The 17,820-nt window shown below is 44.0% G+C and overlaps 1 protein-coding gene across 2 annotated transcripts in view; it reads right to left on the reverse strand.

The window, feature by feature from the left end:
* LOC311105485 (zinc finger and BTB domain-containing protein 16-A-like) overlaps positions 1-17,820 on the reverse strand; it is a 40,828-nt gene that overhangs the window by 7,700 nt on the left and 15,308 nt on the right. Inside the window, exon 4 of one of the 2 annotated variants that reach the window (XM_084147652.1) lies at positions 5,517-5,603. The exons of the other annotated variant lie outside the window; for it this stretch is intronic. Within the exon in view, the coding sequence (XP_084003778.1) occupies positions 5,517-5,603 (87 nt within the window). The remainder of the gene's footprint in view (positions 1-5,516; positions 5,604-17,820) is intronic. 2 annotated transcript variants of the gene reach the window in all.

The raw sequence follows: 17,820 nt of genomic DNA on the forward strand, positions 1-17,820 counted from the left end.
ACACGATCTCCAGTAGGCATGCCACTGCCCCCACTGCCCCCACTGCCCCCTGCTTTCTCACCCTTAACCAGACAAAGGGAATGGGATTTGGTCTTCTGACCTCTTGACCCTAGGTCCTCAATGTGGTAAACACCATGTAATCAATGGTATTCCTCAAAGGCTGGATGGCTGACTGAGCATTGTGCCTCTATTGAGTCACACAGGGGAGGGGCCTTGCAGACATTCCACAGAGAAAGATGATTTAACTTCAGTTTAGTTTCTCTCAGTAAACTTTAGACAGTGTACACATAACTAAACTCATTCCAGAGTTCCAATCTGAAAAAGAGGTGCCAAGAAACAAGACATTTAATCAAAATATTTTTCCTGCCATTTCTAGCCAGGAGCAGGGAAGAGAAGATCAGCCTGGTAGTTTAATTAAACGTCCACCGTTTATCAGATCAGACATCAGATCAGAACATGACATGGGAGCATTTAACAGCCAGTCAATAGTCCAACTAAGGCAGGGAACACAGAGGAAGTGGCTCAACAGACAAAAACATGTCTCTAGGCAACCAGATTGGATCATGGCCCTCCTTGGGGTGAAGTGTTCAAACTAATCCCTCCATTCACAAATAAGCAAAGCCTGTTCCTTTTCTAAAGACTAACAAAAGTTTTCCCACCCTGAGAATCCCACAGTAACCCCACTGCAAATTGAACAAGGGATTGCATTATGTTTATACAGATCTCTGCAACGTTCTCCGTCTTTAGGTTTAGTTCACCATAGATCTCCATCTAATCTCATTGGTCTGTGTTAACAGCACATTTCTGTGCAGGTCTCACCATAACTACACTACAAAGCAACCATGGACTGCTCCTTTAAACCAGTATAAAAAATAAGATATGAATGGTTATAGAGCTGTTTAGCTCAACCTACACAGTGGCTCTGGGAAATATTGAGCTATGAAGCCAAAGAGTAAACTAATTTTCTTAAGATTGTTGAAAGAGTTGGAAGTACTATGCCACACACTTCAAAGAGCTTGTTTATTGGGTGAAGTCAGATTCACTGAAAGGAGCTATAACTGATTGGCTCAACATCAAGGCGCTATGAGTAAAACTCACTTCAGCATGTTCACTCACTAGCTGCTCCTGTGACCGACCCAGTTACACATATACACTATATACATTACATTGAGCAATGAGCACTAGACCTTATATGACCCAGTGCCTTCCCTATGAGTACAATATGTTGAAAATACATTGAAAATACGTATTTTTTGTTGAAAAGACGTTGAAAAGACATTGGAAAGATGTCTTTCAACCAATTTTGCTCACTGGGTTCAGACTGGGTCCCTGTAGGCTATATGTTAGGACAAGTCTACAGGCAGACAGTAACCATACAGGACCTCAGATGACCCCAGGCAGGGCAGCCACTGATCAGCAGACCGCTAATCTACCAGAGTGAGGAACAACCACCTCAATAATTAATGCAACAAGAGATACATTGCTCGTGTTTAACCACCATTCCATCTTCCATGGCCTGTTTCATTGAGGTCACCTGCTGTCTCCAATCTGTAAGTTTAGCATATTTTACCAATAGCATTCACCATAAAGTACAGTACCAGTCATTAGTTTGGACACACCTACTCATTCAAGGGTTTTTATTTATTTTGACTATTTTCTACATTGTAGAATAAAAGTGAAGACATCAAAACTATGAAATAACACATATGGAATCATGTAGTAACCAGAAAAGTGTTAAACAAATCAGAATATATTTTATATTTGAGATTCTTCAAAGTAGCCACCCTTTGCCTTGATGACAGCTTTGCACACTCTTGGCATTCTCTCAACCAGGTTCATGAGGTAGTCACCTGGAATGCATTTCAATTAACAGGTGTGCCTTCTTAAAAGTTAATTTGTGGAATTTCGTTCCTTCTTAATGCGTTTGAGACAATCAGTTGTGTTGTGACAAGGTAGGGGTGGTATACAGAAGATAGCCCTATTTGGTAAAATAGTCCATATTATGGGAAGAACAGCTCAAATAAGCAAAGAGAAACGACAGTGCATCATTACTTTAAGAAATGAAGGTCAGTCAATATGGACAATTTCAAGAACTTTGAAAGTTTCTTCAAGTGCAGTCGCAAAAACCATTAAGCACTATGATGAAACTGGCTCTCATGAGGACCGCCACAGGAAAGGAAGACCCAGAGTTAACAGACACATCTCAACGTCAGCTGTTCAGAGGAGACTGCGTGAATCAGGCCTTCATGGTTGAATTGCTGCAAATAAACCTCTAGTAAAGGACACCAATAAGGAGAAGAGACTTGCTTGGGCCGAGAAACACGTGCAATGGACATTAGACTGGTGGAAATGTGTCCTTTGGTCTGATGAGTCTAAATTTGAGATTTTTGGATCCAACCGCCTTGTCTATGTGAGACGCAGAGTAGCTGAACGTGTGGTTCCCACCGTGAAGCATGGAGGAGGAGGTGTGATGGTGTGTGGGTGCTTTGCTGGTAACACTGTTGGTGATTTATTTAGAATTCCAGGCACACTTAACCAGCATGGCTACCACAGCATTCTGCAGCGATATGCCATCCCATCTGGTTTGCGCTGAGTGGGACTATGATTTGTTTTTCAACAGGACAATAACCCAAAACACACCTCCAGGCTGTGTAAGGGCTATTTGACAAAGAAGGAGAGTGATGGAGTGCTGCATCAGATGACCTGCCCTCTACAATCACCCGACCTCAACCCAATTGAGATTGTTTGGGATGAGTTGGACCGCAGAGTGAAGGAAAAGCAGCCAACAAGTGGTCAGCATATGTGGGAACTCCTTCAAGACTGTTGGAAAAGCATTCCTCATGAAGCTGGTTGAGAGAATGCCAACAGTGTGCAAAGCTGTCATCAAGGCAAAGGGTGGCTACTTTGAATAATCTAAAATATATTTTAACATTTTTTTGGTTACTACATGATTCCATATGTGTTATTTCATAGTTTGATGTCTTCACTATTATTCTACAATGTAAAAAATAGCAAAAATAAAGAAAAACCCTTGAATGAGTAGGTGTGTCAAAACTTTTGACTGTTGCTGTACATGAAGACTGCAGGGCCTGAATGACTGGACTAGCACTAGGCAGTGTGTACTTTGTAGCTAGAGGCCAGCAAAATAGACTGGGGGGTAAGTAGAGTACAGTATGACTCAGTACTTGAAGATCTGTACCAATGATCAGCTATTTATAAGTGTAATAGGGGGTATACATTTCAACCGATTGCATATTCATTATTGTGAATGCAGCTTACACAACAATTATTGCGCAATTAGATGAGGTCTATTTCATTGAGAAGGGGCTATGCTATGCACTTAGGCAGTATTGAATGTACAATAAAGTGTGATGGAGTAGGATGTGTTCTCTGTATAATAGGGGTTATGTATACTGTGGACATTCAGTACAGGAAGTGTTTATGTGTAGGATAAGGGCAGCTGTTTGTAAGAACACACAAAGACAGCACTCTTAGGGTCTTCTCCTGCAGACAAGATGGCAGAATGGTTAGCCACTATCTTCTGCACCATGTCCAGTTCGTTACTACGCTCTATGATTCCTGGGTTTTTCCAAAACTGCTCAAACAAGATGATACCACAGAGAACCTAGCTAACATGGTCTAATGAAATAAGATCATTGTTGGTTGAGAGGTTTCGAGACGGTTCCATTCTTTTATTTTGGGCACTCACAAGTAGGTCAGAGGCAAAGCGGACGGAGACTGTGACAGAGAGGGCTGTGGCGGGGACAGAGTAAACAGCAGCACATGATGTTGTTTTCCTGGGAGTCCTGGCATCCAATGCAACCAACCCTCCCAACCAATGCCCTCAGGAACTCCCCCCTAACCAGCCCCTTCCACACGGTCCCACCCCCTTCCCATAACGCCAACCCACGGCCACTCACCTCTGACATTCACATTGCCAAAACATACTCTCACTCACTGGAAATAAGCTAGGCTCTGCAGTGTAGTCCCTGTAGTGTGATCGATATGAGAGCCAACCAGGTCTTTGTCAAGTAGGGGTGTTTTCCTTCTTGAGGAGGCTAGATCAGTAAACTAAAGGGCTACAGCTGCTAAGTTCTGACCTGTGATAATGTCTGTTTGGCTTACTGGCATACTGTCACATGAAGATATACAAAGCCATGGTAACAAGATTCATTCAGCCAGTGATCTCAAAGGTTATCAACCTAGGATGTGTTGACAGTATAATCAAAAGAGGACCATAGCGCTCTCCAAAAGTTTGGTTGCTGCGTTAAACCAGTGAATCCTTCTTCAGTGTTTAGGTTACACACTGAAGAAGGCAAATAAGCAGAAACGTCTGTTTATGCTATCCTGATGCAGTAAGAATAATATCTTTTTTAAGAGAAATAAGCTGTATGCGAAAACATTTTTGAGTGTAGAAGACCAGTCACACTTTTTCGCTTATGTTGAAAGTATAAAAACATACAGTGAATGCATATTCTAAAAGAGAATGTATACAGTAGCTGAATTCCCTAAAACCATCAAACAGCTCCAAGAAATCATACTATTCTGGTCAGAGCACGGCCTGTGAGTACAAAGTGGCAGTAAGAGGGTCATGCATCACACTAGACCACATTGAGATCATGACAAAATGAGTGAGTAATGCCCTCCTGTACCCTGCACTAGATACGCTGCCAAGCCGACAACTGACCCCTGGATGTTTACAACCTGAAGGAGAGGAGGTAGAAACTTTGGGCATCGTTAACATCCCTCCATGTCCACAGGCATTAACTATTCATACTGTGTGTGGCACCTGGAGTTACAGTTACGTGCTAACGCTTCAGAGCGGGTTATCAGCTTTCTCTGACAGTAGCAGAAAAGGTGTGTATTCCGACACTCAGTGTGGATCGACTGTAGGGTTTGATTAAGATGATTAAAGGTAGAGTTTAATTTAGATACTGTAATGACTAGGATTCAGGCACTGGGAGAGGGTCTGAATATTTGGAAGGATGACAAATATAGGCAGCTTTTATTTCAAACTCATTTGTGTAACTTTAATATGAGATACCCAGTCAGCTGATTAGACGAGCATCTAGCTAATTAAAACCATTGGATTTCAGAATAGTTCCCAGGCACTGATGTCCATTATCTTCTGAGCTGGAGAAGATAAATACTCAGAATCTATCACCATGAGATCATTCCCAAACAAAATGTGTTGATCCAAGTTGTTGACGTGAGTCGGCGCAATAGAGTAAATACCCTCTCGGCTCCTCACGCACATAGCCTAGATGCATGGCATATCTATAACACTGTCATGTACTTGCAGTGCGGCCTAGGCTTGCCTGGCATGTCAGGCTTGCCAGCACCGAGGTAAATAGGCATGCACCCACACGGGATACCAGGAGATATTAGTTGGTGATATCTGAGAGGGCCTTCCTGTCCTCGCTAGCCGCTGATAAATGATGGAGCAACATGACAGGGAAAGTTTGACCCTGTGTGTGTGTGTGACTGTGTGTGTGTGTGTGTGTGTCAGACAGTACCTGTGTGTGTCTGTCTGTGGGCCTCCAGAGCATCTTCAGCAGAGAATGTAGCTCCACACTGATCACACACCAGGGCCTCAGCTCCAGCTGCAGGGGGACATCTCAGTCATGTGTCATCATCAAACACTCAACATATGGTGTACATTCTTTTGTGAGATGTAAACATTTCAGTATACAGTATGAGAAAACAATCAGCAATTTGTACAAAGTAATTAGAATCATGCTGTAGAGGGCGCAACTGCATTTGATGGATGGAATTCATGGTTATGGCAATCAACCAACATCTGAATCTCAGATGGCTATAAAAGCTCCACTTTTATTTCCTAATCAAACCACATTTTTAAAAGGTGAGAAAGTTGTTGGATTAAAACCCATATCAAACCTTGAGCCAATGCAATGCTCTATTTAAAAGTCCATAAGTAGCCATCCTCTTCTGTATACACGTTTGGTTGTTTACAGTTACATAAGGAGACACACACAGTATAAAAGAACAGAACCCAGTGGAAAAAACACAACTCTGGCCAAACAAAGGCACCAGACAGTGTTCCGTGGCCTCTCTCTTTCACAGTGAGGAGCTGAGCTGAAGAGTTGTATTTACCGTGCCCTGTTATCAGGCTCTGAACAGTGCGCAGCCTGTCTGCCTGAGTTGACACAGAAGGACTGGGTGTTCTGTGCACAGCAGACGCTCTGCTCTGAGCCCGCGGCACATGCCTTTATCAGAAACACTCCAGAGTCAACACTCCCTAGCTATCTCCCTCAGTAACACACAGCACCCTGCTCACCTTTGGAATGCCCTTGTCTTTTCCTATGAAGAGATCAGAGAAGACAAGGGCACTGACACCACTCAACTATAGGAGATGCCAGTTGCTCTGACAAACTGTGATTCTGCACACACATGTGGGTGTGGGCGAGGACATGCATACTCACACACACACTGAATACACTCTCCCAGCTGTTTGGATGTGGGCTGGCTCTTGGTGAGATGTAAATCGGTTTCAGATCCATACTGGCCCAGGGCTCATTCACTGATCTATTTTCTGCTCAGCTGGCTTTAAATGAAGTTAAAATGACTCATTAAAACGCCCACAAGCTTTGGAAACTGGGAGCGCTACAGCCTAAATGTAGTCCTCTTTCAACTCTCCCCACCTCCCTGTACAGCTGCACCACTAGTCCCAGTGCTGTAGCTAGCTACAACCACCTCAGCCACAGATTTCTCCTCATTTCAGATCCTTGACATATATCTTGGAAACAAAACATTTCAGCATACTATGTAGCCTTTTCCTAGATCTAGGTAGGTGATGTACTGCAGGGCTGTCCTTGGCTGAGAGAAGTCTTTTAAGGACAGTACATTGGGCTCCCGAGTGGCGCAGTGGTCTAAGGCACTGTATCTCAGTGCTTGAGGCGTCACTAAAGACCTCCTGGTTCGATTCCAGGCTGTATCACAACCGGCCGTGATAGGGAGGCGCACAATTGGCCCAGCGTTGGCCGGTGTAGGCCGTCATTGTAAATAAGAATTTGTTCTTAACTGACTTGCCAAGTTAAATAAAGGTAAAATAAAAAAAAGGAGAGTATGTTCTGTGACAGTGTGTTATGTTTTGTGAGTGTGCCTAGTGTGTTATGTTCTGTGACAGTGTGTCCAGTGTGTTATGTTCTGTGACAGTGTGCCCAGTGTGTTATGTTCTGTGATAGTGTGTCCAGTGTGTTATGTTCTGTGACAGTGTGCCCAGTGTGTTATGTTCTGTGACAATGTGTCCAGTGTGTTATGTTCTGTGACAGTGTGTCCAGTGTGTTATGTTTTGTGACAGTGTGTCCAGTGTGTTATGTACTGTGACAGTGTGTCCAGGGTGTTATGCTCTGTGACAGTGTGCCCAGTGTGTTATGTTCTGTGACAGTGTGTCCAGTGTGTTATGTTCTGTGACAGTGTGCCCAGTGTGTTATGTTATGTGACAGTGTGCCCAGTGTGTTATGTTCTGTGACAGTGTGTCCAGTGTGTTATGTTCTGTGACAGTGTGTCCAGTGTGTTATGTTCTGTGACAGAGTGCCCAGTGTGTTATGTTCTGTGACAGTGTGCCCAGTGTGTTATGTTCTGTGACAGTGTGTCCAGTGTGTTATGTTCTGTGACAGTGTGTCCAGTGTGTTATGTTCTGTTAGAGTGTGTCCAGTGTGTTATGTTCTGTGACAGTGTGTCCAGTGTGTTATGTTCTGTGACAGTGTGTCCAGTGTGTTATGTTCTGTGACAGTGTCCAGTGTGTTATGTTCTGTGACAGTGTGTCCAATGTGCTATGTTCTGTTACAGTGTGTTCAGTGTGGTATGTTATGTGACAGTTTTCCAGTGTGTTGTTTTGTGACAGTGTGCCCTGTGTGTTATGTTCTGTGACAGTGTGCCCAGTGTGTTATGTTCTGTGACAGTGTGTGCAGTGTGTTATGTTCTGTTACAGTGTGTCCAGTGTGTTATGTTCTGTGACAGTGTCCAGTGTGTTATGTTCTGTGACAGTGTGTCCAGTGTGTTATGTTCTGTGACAGTGTGCCCTGTGTGTTATGTTCTGTGACAGTGTGCCCAGTGTGTTATGTTCTGTGACAGTTTGTCCAGTGTGTTATGTTCTGTGACAGTGTGTCCAGTGTGTTATGTTCTTTGACAGTGTGCCCAGGGTGTTATGTTCTGTTACAGTGTATCCAGTGTGTTATGTTCTGTGACAGTGTGTCCAGTGTGTTATGTTCTGTGACAGTGTGTCCAGTATTTTATGTTCTGTGACAGTGTGCCCAGTGTGTCCAGTGTGTTATGTTCTGTGACAGTGTGCCCAGTGTGTTATGTTCTGTGACAGTGTGTCCAGTGTCTTATGTTCTGTGACAGTGTGTCCAGTGTGTTATGTTCTGTGACAATGTGTCCAGTGTGTTATGTTCTGTGACAGTGTGTCCAGTGTGTTATGTTTTGTGACAGTGTGTCTAGTGTGTTATGTTCTGTGACAGTGTGCCCAGTGTGGTATGTTATGTGACAGTGTGTCCAGTGTGTTATGTTCTGTGACAGTGTGCCATGTGTGTTATGCTCTGTGACAGTATGACCAGTATGTTATATTCTGTGACAGTGTGCCCAGTGTGTTATGTTTTGTGACAGTGTGTCCAGTGTGTTATGTTCTGTGACAGTGTGTCCAGTGTGTTATGTTCTGTGACAGTGTGCCCAGTGTGTTATGTTCTGTGACAGTGTGTCCAGTATGTTATGTTCTGTGACAGTGTGCCAAGTGTGTTATGTTCTGTTACAGTGTGTCCAGTGTGTTATGCTCTGTGAAAGTGTGCCCAGTGTGTTATGTTCTGTGACAGTGTGTCTAGTGTGGTATGTTATGTGACAGTGTGTCCAGTGTGTTATGTTCTGTGACAGTGTGCCCAGTGTGTTATGTTTTGTGACAGTGTATCCAGTGTGTTATGTTCTGTGACAGTGTGTCCAGTGCTTTATGTTCTGTGACAGTGTGCCCAGTGTGTTATGTTCTGTGACAGTGTGTCCAGTGTGTTATGTTCTGTGACAGTGTCCAGTGTGTTATGTTCTGTGACAGTGTGTCCAGTGTGCTATGTTCTGTTACAGTGTGCCCAGTGTGTTATGTTCTGTGACAGTGTGCCCAGTGTGTTATGTTATGTGACAGTGTGCCCAGTGTGTTATGTTCTGTGACAGTGTGTCCAGTGTGTTATGTTCTGTGACAGTGTGTCCAATGTGTTATGTTCTGTGACAGAGTGCCCAGTGTGTTATGTTCTGTGACAGTGTGCCCAGTGTGTTATGTTCTGTGACAGTGTGTCCAGTGTGTTATGTTCTGTGACAGTGTGTCCAGTGTGTTATGTTCTGTTAGAGTGTGTCCAGTGTGTTATGTTCTGTGACAGTGTGTCCAGTGTGTTATGTTCTGTGACAGTGTCCAGTGTGTTATGTTCTGTGACAGTGTGTCCAATGTGCTATGTTCTGTTACAGTGTGTTCAGTGTGTTATGTTCTGTGACAGTTTTCCAGTGTGTTGTTTTGTGACAGTGTGCCCTGTGTGTTATGTTCTGTGACAGTGTGCCCAGTGTGTTATGTTCTGTGACAGTGTGTGCAGTGTGTTATGTTCTGTTACAGTGTGTCCAGTGTGTTATGTTCTGTGACAGTGTCCAGTGTGTTATGTTCTGTGACAGTGTGTCCAGTGTGTTATGTTCTGTGACAGTGTGCCCTGTGTGTTATGTTCTGTGACAGTGTGCCCAGTGTGTTATGTTCTGTGACAGTTTGTCCAGTGTGTTATGTTCTGTGACAGTGTGTCCAGTGTGTTATGTTCTTTGACAGTGTGCCCAGGGTGTTATGTTCTGTTACAGTGTATCCAGTGTGTTATGTTCTGTGACAGTGTGTCCAGTGTGTTATGTTCTGTGACAGTGTGTCCAGTATTTTATGTTCTGTGACAGTGTGCCCAGTGTGTCCAGTGTGTTATGTTCTGTGACAGTGTGTCCAGTGTCTTATGTTCTGTGACAGTGTGTCCAGTGTGTTATGTTCTGTGACAATGTGTCCAGTGTGTTATGTTCTGTGACAGTGTGTCCAGTGTGTTATGTTTTGTGACAGTGTGTCTAGTGTGTTATGTTCTGTGACAGTGTGCCCAGTGTGGTATGTTATGTGACAGTGTGTCCAGTGTGTTATGTTCTGTGACAGTGTGCCATGTGTGTTATGTTCTGTGACAGTATGCCCAGTATGTTATATTCTGTGACAGTGTGCCCAGTGTGTTATGTTTTGTGACAGTGTGTCCAGTGTGTTATGTTCTGTGACAGTGAGTCCAGTGTGTTATGTTCTGTGACAGTGTGCCCAGTGTGTTATGTTCTGTGACAGTGTGTCCAGTATGTTATGTTCTGTGACAGTGTGCCCAGTGTGTTATGTTCTGTTACAGTGTGTCCAGTGTGTTATGCTCTGTGACAGTGTGCCCAGTGTGTTATGTTCTGTGACAGTGTGTCTAGTGTGGTATGTTATGTGACAGTGTGTCCAGTGTGTTATGTTCTGTGACAGTGTGCCCAGTGTGTTATGTTCTGTGACAGTGTATCCAGTGTGTTATGTTCTGTGACAGTGTGTCCAGTGCTTTATGTTCTGTGACAGTGTGCCCAGTGTGTTATGTTCTGTGACAGTGTGTCCAGTGTGTTATGTTCTGTGACAGTGTGTCCAGTGTGTTATGTTCTGTTACAGTGTGTCCAGTGTGTTATGTTCTGTGACAGTCTGTCCAGTGTGTTATGTTCTGTGACAGTGTGTCCAGTGTGTTATGTTCTGTGACAGTGTCCAGTGTGTTATGTTCTGTGACAGTGTGTCCAGTGTGTTATGTTCTGTGACATTGTGTCCAGTGTGTTATGTTCTGTGACAGTGTCCAGTGTGTTATGTTCTGTGACAGTGTGTCCAGTGTGCTATGTTCTGTTACAGTGTGTTCAGTGTGGTATGTTATGTGACAGTTTTCCAGTGTGTTATGTTCTGTGACAGTGTCCAGTGTGTTATGTTCTGTGACAGTGTGTCCAGTGTGTTATGTTCTGTGACAGTGTGCCCTGTGTGTTATGTTCTGTGACAGTGTGCCCAGTGTGTTATGTTCTGTGACAGTTTGTCCAGTGTGTTATGTTCTGTGACAGTGTGTCCAGTGTGTTATGTTCTTTGACAGTGTGCCCAGGGTGTTAAGTTCTGTTACAGTGTATCCAGTGTGTTATGTTCTGTGACAGTGTGTCCAGTGTTTTATGTTCTGTGACAGTGTGCCCAGTGTGTTATGTTCTGTGACAGTGTATCCAGTGTGTTATGTTCTGTGACAGTGTGTCCAGTGTTTTATGTTCTGTGACAGTGTGCCCAGTGTGTTATGTTCTGTGACAGTGTATCCAGTGTGTTATGTTCTGTGACAGTGTGTCCAGTGTTTTATGTTATGTGACAGTGTGCCCAGTGTGTTATGTTCTGTGACAGTGTGTCCAGTGTGTTATGTTCTGTGACAGTGTGTCCAGTGTGTTATGTTCTGTGACAGTGTCCAGTGTGTTATGTTCTGTGACAGTGTGTCGAGTGTGTTATGTTCTGTGACAGTGTGCCCTGTGTGTTATGTTCTGTGACAGTGTGCCCAGTGTGTTATGTTCTGTGACAGTTTGTCCAGTGTGTTATGTTCTGTGACAGTGTGTCCAGTGTGTTATGTTCTTTGACAGTGTGCCCAGGGTGTTAAGTTCTGTTACAGTGTATCCAGTGTGTTATGTTCTGTGACAGTGTGTCCAGTGTTTTATGTTCTGTGACAGTGTGCCCAGTGTGTTATGTTCTGTGACAGTGTGCCCAGTGTGTTATGTTCTGTGACAGTGTGTCCAGTATGTTATGTTCTGTGACAGTGTGCCAAGTGTGTTATGTTCTGTTACAGTGTGTCCAGTGTGTTATGCTCTGTGAAAGTGTGCCCAGTGTGTTATGTTCTGTGACAGTGTGTCTAGTGTGGTATGTTATGTGACAGTGTGTCCAGTGTGTTATGTTCTGTGACAGTGTGCCCAGTGTGTTATGTTCTGTGACAGTGTATCCAGTGTGTTATGTTCTGTGACAGTGTGTCCAGTGCTTTATGTTCTGTGACAGTGTGCCCAGTGTGTTATGTTCTGTGACAGTGTGTCCAGTGTGTTATGTTCTGTGACAGTGTCCAGTGTGTTATGTTCTGTGACAGTGTGTCCAGTGTGCTATGTTCTGTTACAGTGTGCCCAGTGTGTTATGTTCTGTGACAGTGTGCCCAGTGTGTTATGTTATGTGACAGTGTGCCCAGTGTGTTATGTTCTGTGACAGTGTGTCCAGTGTGTTATGTTCTGTGACAGTGTGTCCAATGTGTTATGTTCTGTGACAGAGTGCCCAGTGTGTTATGTTCTGTGACAGTGTGCCCAGTGTGTTATGTTCTGTGACAGTGTGTCCAGTGTGTTATGTTCTGTGACAGTGTGTCCAGTGTGTTATGTTCTGTTAGAGTGTGTCCAGTGTGTTATGTTCTGTGACAGTGTGTCCAGTGTGTTATGTTCTGTGACAGTGTCCAGTGTGTTATGTTCTGTGACAGTGTGTCCAATGTGCTATGTTCTGTTACAGTGTGTTCAGTGTGTTATGTTCTGTGACAGTTTTCCAGTGTGTTGTTTTGTGACAGTGTGCCCTGTGTGTTATGTTCTGTGACAGTGTGCCCAGTGTGTTATGTTCTGTGACAGTGTGTGCAGTGTGTTATGTTCTGTTACAGTGTGTCCAGTGTGTTATGTTCTGTGACAGTGTCCAGTGTGTTATGTTCTGTGACAGTGTGTCCAGTGTGTTATGTTCTGTGACAGTGTGCCCTGTGTGTTATGTTCTGTGACAGTGTGCCCAGTGTGTTATGTTCTGTGACAGTTTGTCCAGTGTGTTATGTTCTGTGACAGTGTGTCCAGTGTGTTATGTTCTTTGACAGTGTGCCCAGGGTGTTATGTTCTGTTACAGTGTATCCAGTGTGTTATGTTCTGTGACAGTGTGTCCAGTGTGTTATGTTCTGTGACAGTGTGTCCAGTATTTTATGTTCTGTGACAGTGTGCCCAGTGTGTCCAGTGTGTTATGTTCTGTGACAGTGTGCCCAGTGTGTTATGTTCTGTGACAGTGTGTCCAGTGTCTTATGTTCTGTGACAGTGTGTCCAGTGTGTTATGTTCTGTGACAATGTGTCCAGTGTGTTATGTTCTGTGACAGTGTGTCCAGTGTGTTATGTTTTGTGACAGTGTGTCTAGTGTGTTATGTTCTGTGACAGTGTGCCCAGTGTGGTATGTTATGTGACAGTGTGTCCAGTGTGTTATGTTCTGTGACAGTGTGCCATGTGTGTTATGTTCTGTGACAGTATGCCCAGTATGTTATATTCTGTGACAGTGTGCCCAGTGTGTTATGTTTTGTGACAGTGTGTCCAGTGTGTTATGTTCTGTGACAGTGAGTCCAGTGTGTTATGTTCTGTGACAGTGTGCCCAGTGTGTTATGTTCTGTGACAGTGTGTCCAGTATGTTATGTTCTGTGACAGTGTGCCCAGTGTGTTATGTTCTGTTACAGTGTGTCCAGTGTGTTATGCTCTGTGACAGTGTGCCCAGTGTGTTATGTTCTGTGACAGTGTGTCTAGTGTGGTATGTTATGTGACAGTGTGTCCAGTGTGTTATGTTCTGTGACAGTGTGCCCAGTGTGTTATGTTCTGTGACAGTGTATCCAGTGTGTTATGTTCTGTGACAGTGTGTCCAGTGCTTTATGTTCTGTGACAGTGTGCCCAGTGTGTTATGTTCTGTGACAGTGTGTCCAGTGTGTTATGTTCTGTGACAGTGTGTCCAGTGTGTTATGTTCTGTTACAGTGTGTCCAGTGTGTTATGTTCTGTGACAGTCTGTCCAGTGTGTTATGTTCTGTGACAGTGTGTCCAGTGTGTTATGTTCTGTGACAGTGTCCAGTGTGTTATGTTCTGTGACAGTGTGTCCAGTGTGTTATGTTCTGTGACATTGTGTCCAGTGTGTTATGTTCTGTGACAGTGTCCAGTGTGTTATGTTCTGTGACAGTGTGTCCAGTGTGCTATGTTCTGTTACAGTGTGTTCAGTGTGGTATGTTATGTGACAGTTTTCCAGTGTGTTATGTTCTGTGACAGTGTCCAGTGTGTTATGTTCTGTGACAGTGTGTCCAGTGTGTTATGTTCTGTGACAGTGTGCCCTGTGTGTTATGTTCTGTGACAGTGTGCCCAGTGTGTTATGTTCTGTGACAGTTTGTCCAGTGTGTTATGTTCTGTGACAGTGTGTCCAGTGTGTTATGTTCTTTGACAGTGTGCCCAGGGTGTTAAGTTCTGTTACAGTGTATCCAGTGTGTTATGTTCTGTGACAGTGTGTCCAGTGTTTTATGTTCTGTGACAGTGTGCCCAGTGTGTTATGTTCTGTGACAGTGTATCCAGTGTGTTATGTTCTGTGACAGTGTGTCCAGTGTTTTATGTTCTGTGACAGTGTGCCCAGTGTGTTATGTTCTGTGACAGTGTATCCAGTGTGTTATGTTCTGTGACAGTGTGTCCAGTGTTTTATGTTCTGTGACAGTGTGCCCAGTGTGTTATGTTCTGTGACAGTGTGTCCAGTGTGTTATGTTCTGTGACAGTGTGTCCAGTGTGTTATGTTCTGTGACAGTGTCCAGTGTGTTATGTTCTGTGACAGTGTGTCGAGTGTGTTATGTTCTGTGACAGTGTGCCCTGTGTGTTATGTTCTGTGACAGTGTGCCCAGTGTGTTATGTTCTGTGACAGTTTGTCCAGTGTGTTATGTTCTGTGACAGTGTGTCCAGTGTGTTATGTTCTTTGACAGTGTGCCCAGGGTGTTAAGTTCTGTTACAGTGTATCCAGTGTGTTATGTTCTGTGACAGTGTGTCCAGTGTTTTATGTTCTGTGACAGTGTGCCCAGTGTGTTATGTTCTGTGACAGTGTATCCAGTGTGTTATGTTCTGTGACAGTGTGTCCAGTGTTTTATGTTCTGTGACAGTGTGCCCAGTGTGTTATGTTCTGTGACAGTGTATCCAGTGTGTTATGTTCTGTGACAGTGTGTCCAGTGTTTTATGTTCTGTGACAGTGTGCCCAGTGTGTTATGTTCTGTGACAGTGTGTCCAGTGTGTTATGTTCTGTGACAGTGTGCCCAGTGTGTTATGTTTTGTTACAGTGTGTCCAGTGTGTTATGTTCTGTGACAGTGTGCCCAGTATGTTATGTTCTGTGACAGTGTGTCCAGTGTGTTATGTTTTGTGACAGTGTGTCCAGTGTGTTATGTACTGTGACAGTGTGTCCAGTGTGTTATGCTCTGTGACAGTGTGCCCAGTGTGTTATGTTCTGTGACAGTGTGTCCAGTGTGTTATGTTCTGTGACAGTGTGCCCAGTGTGTTATGTTATGTGACAGTGTGCCCAGTGTGTTATGTTCTGTGACAGTGTGTCCAGTGTGTTATGTTCTGTGACAGTGTGTCCAGTGTGTTATGTTCTGTGACAGAGTGCCCAGTGTGTTATGTTCTGTGACAGTGTGCCCAGTGTGTTATGTTCTGTGACAGTGTGTCCAGTGTGTTATGTTCTGTGACAGTGTGTCCAGTGTGTTATGTTCTGTTAGAGTGTGTCCAGTGTGTTATGTTCTGTGACAGTGTGTCCAGTGTGTTATGTTCTGTGACAGTGTGTCCAGTGTGTTATGTTCTGTGACAGTGTCCAGTGTGTTATGTTCTGTGACAGTGTGTCCAATGTGCTATGTTCTGTTACAGTGTGTTCAGTGTGGTATGTTATGTGACAGTTTTCCAGTGTGTTGTTTTGTGACAGTGTGCCCTGTGTGTTATGTTCTGTGACAGTGTGCCCAGTATGTTATGTTCTGTGACAGTGTGCCCAGTGTGTTATGTTTATTGACAGTGTGTCCAGTGTGTTATGTTCTGTGACAGTATGTCCAGTGTGTTTTGTTCTGTGACAGTGTGTTCAGTGTGTTATGTTCTGTGACAGTTTGTCCAGTGTGTTATGTTCTGTGACAGTGTGTCTAGTATTTTATGTTCTGTGGCAGTGTGCCCAGTGTGTTATGTTCTGTGACAGTGTGTCCAGTGTGTTATGTTTTGTGACAGTGTGTTCAGTGTGTTATGTTTTGTGACAGTGTGCCCAGTGTGTTATGTTCTGTGACAGTGTGTCCAGTGTGTTATGCTCCGTGACAGTGTGCCCAGTGTGTTATGTTTTGTGACAGAGTGTCCAGTGTGGTATGTTATGTGACAGTGTGTCCAGTGTGTTATGTTCTGTGACAGTGTGCCCTGTGTGTTATGTTCTGTGACAGTGTGCCCAGTATGTTATGTTCTGTGACAGTGTGCCCAGTGTGTTATGTTTATTGACAGTGTGTCCAGTGTGTTATGTTCTGTGACAGTATGTCCAGTGTGTTTTGTTCTGTGACAGTGTGTTCAGTGTGTTATGTTCTGTGACAGTTTGTCCAGTGTGTTATGGTCTGTGACAGTGTGTCCAGTATTTTATGTTCTGTGGCAGTGTGCCCAGTGTGTTATGTTCTGTGACAGTGTGTCCAGTGTGTTATGTTTTGTGACAGTGTGCCCATGGTGTTATGTTCTGTGACAGTGTGTCCAGTGTGTTATGTTTTGTGACAGTGTGTCCAGTGTGTTAAGTTCTGTGACAGTGTGTCCAGTGTGTTATGTTCTGTGACAATGTGTCCAGTGTGTTATGTTCTGTGACAGTGTACACAGTGTGTTATATTTTGTGACAGTGTGTCCAGTGTGTTATGTTGTTTGACGGTGTGTCCAGTGTGTTATGTTCTGTGACAGTGTGCCCAGTGTGTTATGTTCTGTGACAGTGTGTCCAGTGTGTTATGTTTTGTGACAGTGTCCAGTGTGTTATGTTCTGTGACAGTGTGCCCAGCGTGTTATGTTCTGTGACAGTGTGTCCGGTGTTTATGTTTTTTGACAGTGTCCAGTGTGTTATGTTCTGTGATAGTGTTCCCAGCGTGTTATGTTCTGTGACAGTGTGTGCAGTGTGTTATGTTCTGTGACAGTGTGTTCCAGTGTGTTATGTTCTGTGACAGTGTGTCCAGTGTGTTATGTTTTGTGACAGTGTGCCCAGTGTGTTATGTTCTGTGACAGTGTGCCCAGTGTGTTATGTTCTGTGACAGTGTGCCCAGTATGTTATGTTCTGTGACAGTGTGTCCAGTGTGTTTTGTTCTGTGACAGTGTGTCCAGTGTGTTATGTTCTGTGACAGTGTGTCCAGTGTGTTATGTTCTGTGACAGTGTGTCCAGTATTTTATGTTCTGTGACAGTGTGCCCAGTGTGTTATGTTCTGTGACAGTGTGTCCAGTGTGTTATGTTTTGGGACAGTTTGCCCAGTGTGTTATGTTCTGTGACAGTGTGTCCAGTGTGTTATGTTTTGTGACAGTGTGTCCAGTGTGTTATGTTCTGTGACAGTGTGCCCAGCGTGTTATTTTCTGTGACAGTGTGTCCGGTGTTTATGTTTTGTGACAGTGTCCAGTGTGTTATGTTCTGTGATAGTGTGCCCAGCGTGTTATGTTCTGTGACAGTGTGTGCAGTGTGTTATGTTCTGTGACAGTGTGTCCAGTGTGTTATGTTCTGTGACAGTGTGTCCAGTGTGTTATGTTTTGTGACAGTGTGCCCAGTGTGTTATGTTCTGTGACAGTGTGCCCAGTGTGTTATGTTCTGTGACAGTGTGCCCAGTATGTTATATTCTGTGACAGTGTGTCCAGTGTGTTATGCTCTGTGACAGTGTGCCCAGTGTGTTATGTTTTGTGACAGAGTGTCCAGTGTGGTATGTTCTGTGACAGTGTGCCCTGTGTGTTATGTTCTGTGACAGTGTGCCCAGTATGTTATGTTCTGTGACAG

The sequence above is a fragment of the Coregonus lavaretus genome (assembly GCF_964263955.1).
Source record: "Coregonus lavaretus genome assembly, chromosome: 30".
In the NCBI taxonomy this organism is placed as follows: Eukaryota; Metazoa; Chordata; class Actinopteri; order Salmoniformes; family Salmonidae; genus Coregonus; species Coregonus lavaretus.